Source organism: Microcaecilia unicolor, chromosome 3 (genome assembly GCF_901765095.1).
Source record: "Microcaecilia unicolor chromosome 3, aMicUni1.1, whole genome shotgun sequence".
NCBI lineage: Eukaryota > Metazoa > Chordata > Amphibia > Gymnophiona > Siphonopidae > Microcaecilia > Microcaecilia unicolor.
Genome location: NC_044033.1, coordinates 139102351 through 139119889, shown reverse-complemented (window position 1 = coordinate 139119889; position 17539 = coordinate 139102351). Strand labels below are relative to the sequence as shown.

Sequence of the window (17539 nt, the reverse complement as noted above, 5' to 3'; positions counted from 1 at the left end):
CACCTACATGTGGGTACAGTGGGTTTTGGGGGGGGGGGTTGGAAGGCTTAACCTTTACCACCACAAGTGTAACAGGTAGGGGGGGGGGGATGGACCTGGGTCTGCCTGCCTGAAATGCACTGCACCCATTAAAAACTGCTCCAGGGACTTGCATACTGCTGTCAGGGAGCTGGGTATGAAATCTGAGGCTGCCATACAGGCTGGTAAAAAAAGGTTTGGATTTGTATTTTTTTTAGTGTGGGAGGGGGTTGGTGACCACTGGGGGAGTACGGGGAGGTCATCCCCCATTCCCTCCAGTGGTCATCTGGTCAGTTGGGGCACCTTTTTGAGGCTTGGTCATGAAAATAAAAGGACCAAGTAAACCCCATGAAATACTGCTTAACGCTGCTTTTTTTTCCATTATCCGTGAAAGACGGCCATCTGGTAGCCACACCCATGCCCGCCCATGTCCCGCCTTCACTACACCACCGACTCGCCCCCTTGAACTTTTGCTGGCGAGGCGACGGGAAAGCGGCGATGGTTTCAAAAAAGCTGCTTTCGATTATACCGATTTCACCGCTTTTGAGAGATCGCCGGCCATCTCCCGATTTATGTCGGGAAATGGCCGGCGATCACTTTCGAAAATAAGCCTGTTAATGATACAGTATTGAGTGCTTCTGCTATGTGTATTGGTGCCCAGATACATTCATGGCTGCATGCCTCAGACCTGAGATATGATGTACAGGAAAAGCCAGTTGATGTGCAGTGCCATGGTGCAAATCTCATCAGAGATAAGGTTCAAGAGGCTGCTACCCTCACCAAATACCCTCTCCAGGACCACTACTGACCTAGCATACTCTTTTAAGAGGTAAAAGAATGAAAAGCAGAGGAGGTCCCATTATTATCAAAGTCAAAGGTACCCTCCTTATTCTGCTGTTCCCAAACAAGACAAGGTTCTTGCTTTTGTCCTTGACAGTAGAAGCCTAAGAAAACCCAACTAGCTCCACAACCAAACCAAGGATAGGGTTTGACTGCCTCCATGATTTTCGCCAGGTATTTTCTGATTACAAAAAAGATAAGAGACTATTACATCCCACCCTAGACCTAAGGACCCTGAACAAGTTTATAGTAAGAGTGCAGTTCAGGATGGTTTCTTTGGACATAATCCCTTTTCTCCAAGCAGGAGACTAGTTATATTCTTTTGACTTAAATGACACACTCACATAAAGATGCTTACCAGACACTGGAAATATATCAGATTCATGATAGAGAAACACCACTACGAGTATTGTGTATTACCTTTTGTCCTCATATCAGCTCCTTGGGTATTCACAAAATACGTTTTGCAATCATATCATGAACAGAAGCAGAACAATTATGGCATGCAGCCATTTGACTGCTGCAGTTACTAGGGTTTATTATAAATTACAAATCAAGTCTTAATTAAGCCATCACAACAACTGGAATTCATTGCTAGACATGATTCAAAAGCATTTCTGCCACAAGAAAGGATCATCCATCTAGTATGTGTAGTGGAAGAAATATAGGAGACAGCAGAGATCAGCGTGAAACATGTTAAGGATGTTGGGCCACGTGGCCTCAACAGTACATGAACTACCCTGGCACATTTCAAAATGAAATATGTTCAGTGGACCTTGAGCTTGCTGTTAATACAGGTCACATACAAGCTCATATCTGTCACCAAATCTCTCTTAGACTCTCTGACCTAGTAAACAGTTCAATACATTCTGGCAAAGGATGTCCCCTTCTAAATTCCATCATTTCAAACAATGCTTATGACAGATGCATTCAAACCTTTGGATAACTTTTTGTGAAGCTCTTGTAGATGGGTTTCACACTCAGGTGTTATGGGAATCTCATCAGATATGTTTCCTGAAATTGAGAGTGAGCTGGAACTCTCAAAAGGCTTTCAGTGATCAGTTAGCCAACAAAATGAAATTGATTCAAATTAATAAGATATGTTTATTACATCCACTTTCAGAGAGGAACAGGTTCATACTTCCTGCATTGAGAGACTCATCAGAATGTAGAACTGGACCATTACTTATGAGATGACCCTCAGGTCCACATACTTGATGGGCAAGGACAACTGACTGGCAGACAAGCTGAGCCATGTTCTTCAACCACACGAGTGGTCCTTGGATGAGGGAGTGATTGAGAAGTTTATTCAAGAGTGAGAGACCCCTTCAGTAGATCTATTTGCCACTCTCCAGAATACAAAAATTCCTCAGTTCTGTTTCAGGAAAGGAATACAAGGCAAACTAGCCTCTGGTGCCTTTCTCCTACATTAGGGGCTGGGTCTTCTCTATGGATGTCCTTCAATACCTCTGATAGTGAAAACTCTCCTGAAACTTACTCAGGAGAAAGAAATTGGCTAAAACAAGTAATGTTCCTTCTTCTTCTGGAACTTTCCATAAAGAGACCATAGGACTTGGGAATTTTCCCACACTGATCATTCTTTCCAACATTGAGTCCCTTTCCCTTACAGCTTGGATGCTGAGAGGTTAATTATAGCTTCCATGAATTTGTCTGAATAATTTTCACAAGTAATTCTGACTTCCAAGTGAGATTCCACTAAAAGGTCTTATGTTTTCAAGTGGAAGAGGTTTGTCATCTACATTTATGATTCAGGTTTGAAAAGCAAATCCATTATGGTACAACTTGGTGCCACTGGTGATTATCATCATCATGTAGAAGGTAAACCCATCTCTGTAAAGCATTTAGTTGTCTGCTTTATGTGGGGCTTACTTCTGTTGATGCCTTCCATCAAACCTTTTGCAGTGTCATGGAAACTCAATGTTGTCATAACCCAACTGATGAAAGTTCCTTTTGAGCCAAGAACCTGACTGGGAAGTTCCTTTTTTGTTGGTGGTAACTTCAGCATGCAGAGTAAGTGAGTTCTAGGCTCTAGTAACTGATCCAACTTATATAAGTGCTGTAACACTAGGGTGACTCTTGGGCTCATTTTCGAACGAGAAGGGCGCCCATCTTTTGACACAAATCGGGAGATGGGCGTCCTTCTCCCAGGGTCACCCAAATCGGCATAATCGAAAGTCAATTTTGGGTGCCCTCAACTGCTTTCCATCGCGGGGACGACCAAAGTTCCCGGGGGCGTGTCGGAAGCATAGCAAAGGCAGGACTGGGGCGTGCTTAACACATGGGCATCCTCGGCTGATAATGGAAAAAAGAAGGGCGTCCCTGATGAGCACTTGGGTGACTTTACTTGGTCCATTTTTTTGTTACGACCAAGCCTCAAAAAGGTGCCCGAATTGACCAGATGACCACCGGAGGGAATCAGGGATGACCTCCCCTTACTCCCCCATATTTTCCAGCCTCTATGCCAGCCTCAAATATCATACCCAGCTCCATGACAGCAGTATGCAAATCCCTGGAGCAGTTTTAGTGGGTGCAGTGCACTTCAGGCAGGCGGACCCAGGCCCATCCGCCCTACCTGTTACACTTGTGGTGGTAAATGTAAGCACTTCAAAACCCACCACAAACCCACTGTACCCACATGTAGGTGCCCCCTTCACCCCTTAGGGCTATGGAAGTGTTGTACAGTTGTGGGTAGTAGGCTTTGGGGGGCTCAGCATACAAGGTAAGGGAGCAATTTCTGAAGTCCACTGCAGTGCCCCCTAGGGTGCCCGGTTGGTGCTGAATGCTGGCTCCTCCCATGACCAAAGGACTTGGATTTGGTTGTTTCTGAGATGGTCATCCTCGGTTTCAATTATCTTCGAAAACTGGGGACAACCATCTCTAAGGACGACCATCTCTAAGGTCAACCTAAATGTGGAGATTTGGGCGTCCCCGACTGTATTATCGAAACAAAAGATGGCCGCCCATCTTGTTTCGATAATACGGGTTTCCCTGCCCCTTCACCGGGACGTCCTGCGAGGACGTCCTCAGGAAAACTTGGGCGCCCCGTTCGATTATACCCCTCCACGTGCACTTGTTTTAAGGGGTAAATATTCAGAGCGATTTAACCAGCCAGGAGAGGCTTCTGGCCAGTTGACTTACTTGTGGGGCTATCTGCTGACACTCAGTAGCACTTAACCAGTTAGTGTCATTGAATAACTGCTAAATTTGTAGCGGATTATTTTGTGGGTACATACAGAAGGCACTCTCCCTAAGTTTAAAACTCTACTGAAGGCTTATTTATTTTGTTCAGAATTTACCAGGTGATCTGGGCTCGTATATTGGTAAGACCTGCTTCCCAGTTGGGGCCTGTTGAACCACAGAAGCATTATTAATAAAAATATTATTATTATTGCTTGTATTATTGTTGTATGTTGTTGCTTTTTATTATGGTCTGTACTTTCTATCTTCATTATTTTTATGCAACCACTCTGATGGTCTGACCCTAAGCAGATAATCAAATGTAACCTTGAAACCTTTGTAGGTGGTCTGGGGGTGGAGTCAGATCTTATGTGGTTAAGTTCCGATATTTAACATTTACACCAAAATTCTGTATAGGTTGCCCGAAATTTGGTGCACAATTTTAGGTGTAGATCACAGATTCATGCCTAAAGTAATTGGCTAAATTGGTGATATCAATAATTGGCCTTCACAAGCATGCATTGGCACCAATTATTGGCTATGCTCAGATTCTGTGCCTATTCTATAACCTATGTGCCCAATTCATCTTATGTGCAACTCCAAAGAGGGCATAGCCAATGGAGGGGCATAGGGGAAGGGGGTCAAGGGCATTCCTAGGATTTAGACGCAGTGTTAGAGAATACTACACTTTCTGCGCCTAAACAACTATAGTTAGTTCGCAAGCATTTATACCAGCCTTTGGTAGGTGTAAATGCTCGTGCCTAAAGCTAGGCATGAAAATCACTTAAGCTAATATTCTATAAAAACAGCTCCAAATGGAACTGCTTTTCTAGAATTTACACTTAGCGTACATTATTTTGCCGCCTATTTTTTGGTGCATTTACAGAACCTAGCCTTTAACTGTCTAAGTTAACCAGACAAATCATACTGCCTAAGACTCAGTCCCTATATTTATCTGGTTTCACTTAGGTGGTTAAGTGCTGAATATCGCACATAACTAAATTAGGGATAGCTATTGCACAAACCTGGATATTCAATGCCTGTGCCCAGACATGGACAAACAATAAAAAAAAAAGAAAGCAAACCTTCCACAAAACTGGAGAGTCAAACAAAAGGGGAGGAAGGGTCCAAATAAAAAACAGGAGGACCTAGCATCCAGTGATAACAATGGGTCGATTTATTTTTAAAATCCAAACAGCATGTACAGATGAAACTCTTCAAGTTCAGTATCCAGGATGCGTAGTACACCAATACCTAACACAGGCCTTGTTTCGGCAAAAGTTTGCCTTCATTAGGGGTCCTATGTATGGCGCAATGGAGCACCTGCTAGCCATCAACTTATGGTACCGAGCAGTTGAAACCTGCTGCTTTTGTGTCTTCTGTGAGAAGTGATGCTATTTTGACTTCACTGACACATTTGACCCTCAATAACTGTAGTGTTTTGTATTTTGTATATATACTGCATATTGCTCAGAATACATGGTCAACAGGTTTCAACTGCTCAACATGGTAAGTTGACGGCTAGTGGGTTCTCCATTATGCCATACACAGGACTCCTGATAAAGGCAAATGTTTGCCGAAACATGGCCTGTTTGGGTATTGGTGTACTGCACATCCTATACTGAACTTGAAGAGTCTGATCTGTACATGCTGTTTGGATTGTATAAGTAAATCAACCCATTTTTATCACTGGACTCCAGGTCCTCCTGGTTTTTTGATTGAACCCTTCCACCCCTTCTGTTTGGGTGCCCAGATTTGAATATCCGCTGGCGAAGGCCAAAACAACACTGACCATTACTGGCTGAATATTTACTCAAAGTTCCTTCCATAGGTAATGTTGGGGTTCCATTTTAGTCAATTGTCCTGTCAGTATTTTTTCCCATGCTTCCCACCCAGAAAGGTGAAAGCACACTGCATACAATGAATTGTAAGAAACCCTTAGCCTTTTACATGGAATGGACTAGAGCCCTTACAAAGTCTACTCATCTTTTTGTTTCTGTTGGATCTAACAAAACGGGGGCTGCTGTTTAAAAAACACACTCTATCCAGTTGGCTAGTGTATTTCATTAACTTCACTTATACTCGGGTAGCCTTGACTTTTGAGAGTCATGTCACAGCTTATAATGTCAGTAGGCATCAGTTCAGTGGCATACTAAGGGAAGGGGCAGTGGGTGCAGTCCGCCCCATGTGCACGCCGCTGGGGAGGTGCCTTGCGTCTGTTGGCAACGCTCATTCCCTGCTCTCTCTGCCCCGGAACGGGTTACTTTCTGTTCCGGGGCAGAGGGAGCAGGGAACGAGCAAAGCCAACAGGCGTTCGGCACCCCCCCCCCCCCCAGCAGGTCAAAATGCATCCGGGGGGGGGGGGTCGTTTCACCGGGGGGAGGTGTCCGTCGTTTTGCCGGGGGGGTGAGGGGGTCACGCTGCACCCGGGGGGGGGGGGGGGGGGCGCATCAGCGATCTGCCCCGGGTGTCAGCCACCCTAGGAACACCACTGCATCAGTTGCCTACTTGAGGTTAGCCTCCATTGAGGAAATTTTCAGTACTGGAAAACATGGACTTCTGTGCATAAATTCACATCCACTCTGTAGATCTATTCACCACTACTCTGATGCCTTCTTCTAGATTTGGAACTGGGTCTACTAACTTAAACCCTCTTAATAAAAAAAAAAAAATGCATGCCTAGTAGAGCAAATAACAACTCGTAACAATGGCCTAACAGAATTTGAGATAGAAATATTCTCCACTGATAGCAAATAGCAGGATCCATACTGAATTCCAGCATTAGTGAAACAATGTGAAGACTGAAAGAGCATATATTTAAAAATAATACCAGGAAATGTGTACATATATACACATACTATTATTTACTGAAAGAAGAATTGTGCATGCTTTTCAAAATACCTTCATATTTGTGCAAATGCAAATCTCATCCTAGGAATTCCTTTATTCACTGCAAGTATTCAGGCCCTATCTGCATTCTTTATCTACACATCCGGCTGCAATTTTGTGCTTTATTGTGGAAATGGCTTTTGTAATTATTCCCCTGAAGTCGATGTGATATGTTTAAGCATAACTCTGACTGACTAACAAGTCCTTCATTTTGATGATACTAATGTGTCTCAATATATTTTTTTCTCTAGGTAGCTCTGAGTGCTACAGATATGGCCCTTGCTCTGAATCGCTACCTCTGTACTGCAGTCTTGCCCTTGTTGACTAGATGTGCCCCTCTTTTTGCTGGTACTGAGCATCATGCTTCTCTGATAGACTCACTACTGCACACTGTGTACAGGCTTTCCAAAGGCTGTTCTCTCACCAAAGCCCAAAGGGATTCCATTGAAGAGTGCTTGCTTTCTATTTGTGGGTAAGTGAAAGAAGAGTTTGTATTCCTAGGTATACTAAATTCTAATCCATCAGATTGGTTTCTGTGTAAGTTTGTTATAAATTATGATAACCTAAAGGGATAGGTAACCAGAAAATTTGTTTCATGTTGTTTTCCATGTCAAAGAATTTCCGTTTTGCTTGGATGAAATAAGAGATGGCACAAAACGAAAATGTTCTGGCCCCCTTCCCATGGCTCCCTGCCCTCCTCCCTCAATCCAAGCCCTCCCCTTCTGCCTCTCCTCTCCATTGCTGCCCCTTCCCACTCTCTCACTCTCTGCAAACACCCCAGGCTACCTTAATCCCTTGTTGTCCAGTGTGGGATTGTTGAGGTAAGAGTGAGGCCCATTTGCTCCTGCCCATGACTGCTACCATATCAAGTTTTTTTTTTTTGGTACATTTGTACCCCGCGCTTTCCCACTCATGGCAGGCTCAATGCGGCTTACATGTATGGCAGCCATGACCTTTTACCATAGTCTCATGTGGAGAGGGAGAGGGGAGTCAGAAGGGTCAGCCATTGGGAGGAGGACCAGAAGGGGGGGGGGGGGGCTTGGGTCACAGGGAGGGTTTGAAATCATGAAAGGGCAGCCATTGCCAAACTTGTCATTAGCAAATGAAACATTGCCCATTTTTGTTTGCCGATGACAGAAAACAATCATTGTTAATGACTGACCATCCCTTTCCAACCTGCAGAGCAACAAATGCAGCACTTCAGGTTTTTATAACTTTTTAATTCTTGAAACAAGAAAAAAAACTTTTTGGCCAGTAATAGAGGAACATCTCAGTCTCTCTGATTTATATTGAAAAATCCCTTTAGGTACATGCACTCCCCTTGAGATCTCTGCTGTTAATCAGAAACATTCTCAGCTTTCAGACTAGCTCAAGGAACACAAATTGGTTCTAAATCCCACTGTCAAAAACTGTATTCAGCATAAAATGAGTCCTCCTTTGCCCACACCAATTTTTCTCGCTAATATTTCTGTGCCTCAGGCTGATATTGTCCGTATCCTCAGGTTACTTATAGATTCAAAGCTTTCATTTCTCCTGCAAATTTCTTAGAAAATTTCCTTTCCTTCTGTAAACTATGACTCATTCTTTCTGTTCGCTCTCTACTCTTTCCAACATTGCTAAATATATTAGTTTACTCTTTGCTTATTTCACAACTAGATTATTGTAATTCACTATACAAAGGCATTTGAGTTAAAGATATACGCCGCCTACAGATTATTCAAAATACTGCCATCCGCTCCATCTCCAATTCACATAAATATGACCACGTTACCCTTTATCTCAAAGCAGCTCACTGGCTTCCCAGTACCTGCTGTATTATTTATAAACTCATACTACTTGTTTTTTTAAATCTTGCACACTGAACAGCCTCTTTATCTCTTCCGTCACCTTATTCCCTATAGCCCAGTGTGTGCACTTAGGTCCTCACAACAAAATTAATTAGTGATACTGAGCTTTCGTGAAGTAACCTGTGAGCACACTAGACATGTTATTTTTAGTGTGCAGGAGCCTCATCTTCAGAATTCACTTCCTGTCTCTCTTAATCTTCAGACATCACTCGATCAATTCAAAACAGACCTTAAATCACACCTTTCTAAAGATGCATATGAAGACAATTTCTTTGCATCTCCAGGAGGCATACGGGAAAGTACCTTGGAAGATACCTGTAACAATCCCTTTTGCTCTTTCCCTCCCTCCTCTATCCTATCAGTTATTATAGTTCTCCCTCTGCCCTAACAGTCATATCTGAACTTTTTCTATTTACTATGTCTATTTGTACTGTATTTTAGATTGTAAGCCACCCTGAAGGTGCCCAAAGGACGGGATGGTAAAACTAAAATAAACTTGAAACTTTAATCGTACAAAGTCTAACATGTTATCACCTCTTAAAATTCTGATCATCTGGTATTTAGCATTGTACCTAAGAGTGCGGGTATGACTTGTTCAATTTGTGGGGATGTTTTTGTTGCATTTGCGTCTTGCATGCTGATACTGTATTTTCTTTGAAAATGTATTAATAAAAATATTTACAAGAAAACTATAAGATTCAGTATTGGTGTCATTATGCTTTGGCATTGGCAAATGAAACACTGGCCATTTTTGTTTGCCGATGACAGAAAACAATCATTGTTAATGCCAGTCTTGTTACTTATGCATTATACTCATGCATTGTACTCATTGGCTACATTATTCAATCTGCTTCTTTGTCGTTTTGTTGTGCTTAATAAAATATCTCTTTGGGGGAAAAAAGAATAAGTTATATGCTTTGTTGCATTGGGTAAAGCTCTATTAACCTCCAAGGTTAGTAGAGCTTTACTCAATGCAAGAAAGCATATAACTCCACTTAGATTTTGAGTATTTCAATAAGTACAATCCAAAACTCACTGTGACATCCAAAATTGAGTGATGTTATAATATGTTTTTGTTGCTGTGGTATATTTTATAAAATACATGCAGGAGTGTCAATCCTGACCCTTTTCTGCCTGTTCTCCCCATGGTAATGTTTGGCAGTATTTTGTGTACAATAAAGGACTATCCCTTTGATATCTGGCCAGTAGCAGGTAGCATGTATAGCTGCCACCACCAGCACTGACCCTGGATATTCAATGCCGGGCCGTATTCAGTATTCAATGCCAGGCCATATTTTCTTTGTGGAAAAAGGTAGGCCTGCTATTTATGCAAGCCTATCTTAACCATTAAACTTTGCCAGTTAGTGCTGAATATTAATAGTTAAATAGCACTGGATATTGGGCCCTACGACTTTTCTGCCCCTACCATTATATACATCAATCAATATTTTTTATAAACACCTACTTGAGCACTTAAAATGCTGCTCTGCACACTCAAGTCCTTTTTAAAATTACTTGTACAAAGGGTAACTTTTTAACAGGATGCCTAGGCCAGGAAAACACACAGAAGAATATTTGCACATGTTAAAGTTAACAATTTGGGTCCCTTTAACAGAAGTACATTAATCAGTTAACATAGGTATTAGTGTGTGCTGTTAGAGCACACCCATGCTAACAGTTGGCATAGTGGCTTTACACTTAGCATGTGCTCGGAAGAAATATTTAGTATAGGTTGCCTAGGTGGGGAGGCCAAGTAGGTACCTATTTTGTAGTTATTTTATAAACATACATAAGTGTCCATGTGTATTTATATAAATATGTATATATATACAGAGAGAGAGAGAGAGAGACTGAACTACAGCAATAGATTGCTTTATTTTACCTGAAACCCTATGTGTATAGCTATATTTTTGAAGGCTTCAGTCTTCACCCTCGCTCACGCTGCTACAACCTATAATCATACTTCATGACTCTTCCTGTGTTCCAGCTTCTTCTCTAAATACACTTACATTCAAGTTACATACATGGATGTGTCTGCTTGTTATAGCACGTACTTGTATGTGTGAGGTAATTTTACGGAGGCCTTTTATATAGATGGTCTGGGTGTTTTGAGAGGGACTAGAGCAGGCATAAAAAGTAAATGTGCATATCTGTGTCCAAACAGATTGGCGTTTGGATTTACATCTGTTACTCGGGATGCCAAGGTTTCAGAAAGATGCTTGTATTGAGTAGTACTTCAGTGATGGCATTAGAGAAGTTTGCCCTCTTAATTCTGCATTTGTTTATCACCCCTCCCTTCCCCCCCAAAAAAGCAAAACTGGCAAGAGGTACAGGGCTGTGTGACAGCTTCTGGAAAAATACATGTGTATGTACCAACATAGATGTGTATGTTCCAGAACATGCATGCTTATGTTGCTATTTTATAACATATGTGTCTTTGTGCCCATTGATATTTTAGACATTTAGGGTTATAAAATGGATGCTCCCATCTCACATAACCTGTGCATAAACATCCATTCCTCAGTGTATAAGAACATAAAAATAGCCATACTGGGTCAGACCAATGGTCCATCTAGCCCAGTATCCTGTTTCCAACAGTGGCCAATCCAGGTCACAAGTACCTGGCAGAAACCCAAATAGTAGCAGCATTCCATGCTACCAATCCCAGGGCAAGCAGTGGCTTCCCTATGTCTATCTCAATAGAACTTGAGATGACCTGACTTGGATGTCTCAATTCTGATTTGTATATCCCTTCTAAAATCCACCTCAAAATGCATTTTGAATATTGCCCTTCCTAAATAAGGCTAAATTATATGCCTAATGCCAGAACATAAGCACACGAAACATTCATGAAGTTGAAATAAATACCTAAATAAATAAATAAATAAATATTTAATTTAAAAAATTATATGCTGCACTATTTGGAATTCTAGGTATTTTGCATAAAAACATTCATAATAAAATGACTTGCCTAGAGTCACAAGGAGCTGCAGTGGAAATCGAACCCCGATCTTCGGGTTCTCAGGCTGTTGCACATCATTTTGGAGCTAGAACCATGAATAGCGACTCTCTATATTCCTTTAGTCTAAGATGGTGAAATGAGGGGATTTCAAGAAGAATTTGGCTCTGAGATTTCAATTAAGGGCAATAGAGAGAGACAGAGGGGATTCATCATATGTGCAGTTGTGTATTTTTCAAAAGATAGTTTAGTAAAAAAATGTAGACACCTAAAAAGCTAGTCTATTAGATTGTAAGCTCTTTGAGCAGGGACTGTCTTTCTTCTATGTTTGTGCAGCGCTGCGTACGCCTTGTAGCGCTATAGACATGCTAAATAGTAGTAGTAGTAGTGCAAGTTTTGCAAGTGTGTTTTTCTTGTATGTGCACTTTCATATTGAAACAGGTGCAAAGTCTGAAAGTAAAAAATAATCCCACAGGCACTTTTCAGCTATGTGATCAGTATGAAAATTGTCCTTGGTATCAGAATTTCAGAACAGGCTAATCCCGTTCTGGGTTTACATTTTTACTTACGTGGACCCGTTAAGTCTTGTTTGAGGCTCTATAGGAGTTGGGTTTTAAGGACATCCACAATGAATACGCATGAGGTAAATTAGCATAAAATGGATTTCCAAAGTATGCAAATTTATTGTGTGCATATTCATTGTAGATATCATGAAAAGCTGCTTGGTGATGGGTTCCTGAGAAAAGACTTGGGAAGCACTTGGGAAGAGAAATCATTCACTGCTACAGGATAATTCATGTTGTTGCATTAAAAAAAAAAAATCACCCTCTCCTGACAAAAATGAAACCAGCAGGCAACTCTACTAGGGCCTGGAATAGAACTGATGATTTAAGCACTTCCATTCAGTTTGTAGTTGCATTCTAGGATGTTCCTCATTTGGTGAAAAGATTACTAGCCCTCACACTTTTCCTTTTGTTTAGTATATCTAGACAGGTTGAGTTGACAGGCTGTCAAATGAGACTTTCGATTTGCTCACTGAGGAGAGTTTGGCATTCCCTAGGTGAAAACATCTTCCTGTGATCCATAGATAAACTCAGACATTACCTTGTGTTTGTAGCCATTCACTTGCCAAACCCTGTAAATGTTTTTCCTGTCATTCCTAGTCAAGGTGATGCCTTATATTTGTAGCTTGTACCATTAAACCAGCAGTATGATTTCTTCCACTTACAGGCAGCTGAGGCCTTCCATGATGCAACACTTGCTGAGGAGATTTGTATTTGATGTTCCTCAGTTAAACGAGCACTCAAAGATGCCACTTAAAGTAAGTATTTTTAAACAAGTTTTGTATTATATTTTGAGTAATGACTTTGCAATTTAAATCTTCATTATTATTATTATAATTAGCACTTGTATAGCGCTACCAGACGCACGCAGCACTGAACACCTGATACAAAGAGCTGATACAAAGAGAAAGTCCCTGCTCAAAAGAGCTTACAATCTAAATAATACAGACAGACAAGACAGTTACAGGTGAGGGAAGTAATGGGAGCTAAAAAGCAGCAGTGAAAAGGTGGGTTTTCAGCATAGATTTGAAAACAGGTAGAGATGGAGCTAGACGTATATCTTCATTATGTATATTAATACAAAGAGGACAATAGGTCAGCCAAATTGCAGACCATTCTTGATTTCTGTAATGGAGGAGTAGCCTAATAGCAATGCAGCTCTCTCTGACTCTGAGCAAGTCATTTAACCCTCCGTTGCCCCAGGTACAAAATAAGTACCTGTATATAACATGTAAATCACTTTGATTGTAACTACAAAAGGCGGTATATCAAATCCCATCCTCTTTCCCTTCTCTTGCCAATGAGCTGAGAACTGAGGGAACACAGTTCATTTCCCATTGTGGCTCCCTTGGGGAAATACTACTACTACTATTTAGCATTTCTATAGTGCTACAAGGCGTACGCAGCGCTGCACAAACAAATCAGGTAACCCTCCATTGCCCCAGGTAGAAAAAACAACAGCAACAATAAAAAACCTTAGTGACTCTTTTACTAAAGGGTATTAAACCCTAACATTGGTTTAGCACAGGAAAAACAGGCTACTGCATAGTGCCACTGAATATCATGTCTGACCACCTTGGTACTATGTGGGCAATTATTCAACAATAGGGAATTTATTCAAAACCAGAGTCAGTTTAAACATATAGCTACATAAGACTCCAGAACATATGAAAAACCATTTTTTATTGACAATAAATGTCAATTAACCATACAAAACAACATAAAATGCACTCTTACTTCACTCAAACATATGCATACTCCAGCCACCCATCAATATTCATAATAATAGTGCACAACGCTATACACATCTCACAAGATGTTACAACTTGTTATCAATAGAGACATTGTAAACATAACAACTTAGAACTTGTCGACTTAATCAAACAGTCCACCATTAACGCTGGTTCTATAAATTTGAACCTGCGTATGTTCTATATCGGTTGTCCTGTAGTTGACTAAAGCGAGCTTAATACAATGTTGCACCATATACGTATGCTGTATGAATATTCTTCAGACTACAGTAATGTTCCAAATTGATGAAAAATATCGCTGAGAATATCCAAACCCCAATATTGGGTTGGCTGGGGACATGCGTCCATGCTTGTAAACATCAAACCACCGGTTCCCCGATGCTGATCGGCATTTCGTTCTCCTTCCTCAGGAGGAACCAAAGCTGTAACAATATTATTGCACATCAACCACTACATATTCATCTTTAATTTAATCAAATATTATAAATCAACATATTAACGTATACTTACAAATAATCCTATATCAGGCTGCACGCCTACGTGGTAGTCGGCCGGGCTTCCGCCTGAGAATCGCACCACCGGAAACTGTTGTGCGCCGGCCCCAAGATCTCATTAGTTAAATACTAAGGGACCCTTGCGTAAAAACACGCAATCACGGATACGTCACACCCACTCAACCTCCAAATTGAGGCCGTGCGGTGTTACCGTACCCCATGTATAAATATATCGCTGCTCGAGTAAAAGCAAACGAGCACTGATGTCCCCGCTTCTATTGGTGGGTAAAATCTGAGACAATACAACACATTGAAGCTGGTCAATGGTGTGGTTGTATCGCTGCCAATGGGACACCAGCGGATTCTCCCTTTTACCTAATCGTAAATTACTAACATGCTCTGCCAGCTGGTTCTTTAGCTGTCTCTTTGTGTGGCCTATGTAATATAATGCACATGGACACTAAATACAGTAAACAACACACTCACTAATGCATGTAGTGTTATATCTCAAAAAGAATTGTCTATCGCTATGTGGGATATCAATCACACTGGTGTCCACAGAATGGCAGCAATACACACATTTACCACACGGGGAATGTCTACCCGTGTTACTCTGCTGTTTAGGACGTTTGAGCAGCTCCCCTATGTTGGCCTGCCGAGCGTACGCTACCTTCGGGCGTTCCCTGAACTCTGAATGAACAGACAGAATGTGCCAGTATCTGTGGATGATTGAAGAGATGCCCACTGCTCTATATGAGAAAGGAATGACACAAGCCACTGTGTTACTGGAGAAGACCTGGCCTAAATGGAACAGCCAAGGACGATAGGCATATAGCGCCCTCTTATATGCACTCCGTATGACCTGCTTCGGATATCCACGCTCTACAAATCTATCCATCATATCGCGAGCCTGAGTCTTGAACTCAATTGACCAACAGGAACACCCCTCTTCAGAGCCTTATGATGAAAGCTCTGATAATGGAGAAAGGTGTTCCTGTCAGTCAACTTACGATAAATGGTAGTGTCAAACCCGCCGTTCGATGCTCTAATAATCTTAATGTCCAAGAAATCAAGCTCGTGAGTGTCCACTCTAGAAGTGAATTTAATATTGACATCAGCATCATTGAGGGATTCAATAAAGGCATTAAGAGCACTGAGGGGGCCTCGCCAAACCAAAATAACATCGTCAATGTACCTTTTCCACATGACAACGTGGCGGTACCAGCTCGAAGTATATACATGAATTTTCTCATATTGGGTCATGTACAAACAAGCCAAGGAAGGTGCGACAGTAGCGCCCATCGCAACTCCCCGGGTCTGTACATAGAACTGATCACAAAATTGAAAATAATTATGACCAATCACCAAGGTTAGTAATGTTTTCAACACTTCGATTTTAGGCAGAGGCATTTGTAGGTCAATCAAATGATCACATGCTAACTTTATGGCCTGTGTCTGCGGAATGTTGGTGTATAAGGCAGCAACATCCAGCCCCACCATATAGAAATCATCACCACAACAAGGTTCCAATTGTTCTAAAGGATTAAGTAACCTGTCAATGTATTTAGATATGGGTTCTAATATCGAGTCTCTTGTCGAGACTATCGGGCGACCCGGCGGATCTACGAGAGACTTATGGACCTTAGGGACAAAATATATATATGGTACCTTTGGACACGGATGGCACAAATATTTCTGATCTATCTTAGTAAGAATCCCATTCAACACTGCATCATCAACACATTTCACTATTTGATCCTGCAACCATTTAGTAGGATCACATATGCCAGGGTAGTCTGGGGACAGAGATAAGAATATCCAAGTATACATAAATCTACAGTTAGTATGTTAGTTAAAAATTTCTGTGGCGCCTCTTGTAAAATGATATTGCAATGTACAATGTACAATGTACAATGACTAATAAAATGCATACTCTAGACACACTTCCAGAAGCACTTATATGATTGGTAACCGTACTACCCATATAAGAATGTGTATATGTGTGTGTGTGTGTGTGTGTGTGTTTAATTTCAGCTACTTATATGGATAAATTTGGATGTTTACATTATTGGCCAATCAAAATTATTCATTTCATATGAAGGTGAATGTTGGGATGAGCAAGGGACAAAATTCCAAGTTATCTATTCAATGGCAAAATTGGGCCACTGAATGGATAACTTGTGTGGGTAATAATTGACTCACTGTGCTCAGTTGTTTTGTTTTTTTTTAAATGCTGGCCACTGTAGAACCTAGAGATTGTAGAGCTGAGTGATATTCCCTGTAGTCTTTATCCGCAATCATGCTCAATGAGGTTAGTATTTAAAGACATGACTACTACATGAAGATAAGCAGATGATTTATCCAATATTCAGCAGTCCTGTCCATTTAGGAAGTACCCTAAATAAGCTGTCCTAAACTTGAACAGATAACTTATTTATTTAAAGCTGAGACTGAGAAAATATAATTATTAGATTAGTAGGGAGCAGATGAAAGGCCCTGTTGGTGCAGCTTCCCAATTAAGAACTGCTGCCTGATTGTTATCACTGAAGGAACTTCTGCTCTTGATTTAAGTATATAATGTATGTTATGATATTAGTTTTTCTAGTTCCTTGATCTTGAATCCGACATTGTGGGTGGAGAATGAAAGTATAATTCTTTATGTTATTTTGTGATTCTATTTGATTGGAATATTTCTACAATTTCTGTAATGTTTCTATATGGTTTTGTAATATGGAAATAAATAAAGAGAGTTATATATAAAGCTGAGACTGATATGTGTGCAAGCCATCTCAACAGATAACGTGATCTGTAGAGCAACTGGATATCATCACTTTTCCCCCAAATTCTATAAAAGTTGCTAAAGATTGTGTGTTCAAATTTGGGCGTGTGCGCATAATTTAATTGAATAACGAGCCAATTAGCACTGCTCATTGGGCCCGAACGATCCTCAATGTTAATTGGCTTCAATTAAAAATTATGC

At 41.1% G+C, this 17539-nt stretch overlaps 1 protein-coding gene across 1 annotated transcript in view; it reads left to right on the top strand.

Annotated features, from left to right (window-relative positions):
• The window catches only part of RYR2 (ryanodine receptor 2), a 908577-nt gene that overhangs the window by 443682 nt on the left and 447356 nt on the right, over nt 1-17539 (top strand). Inside the window, 2 exon segments of the mRNA XM_030194683.1 lie at nt 7197-7417; nt 12982-13072. Coding sequence (XP_030050543.1) covers nt 7197-7417; nt 12982-13072 — 312 coding nt within the window.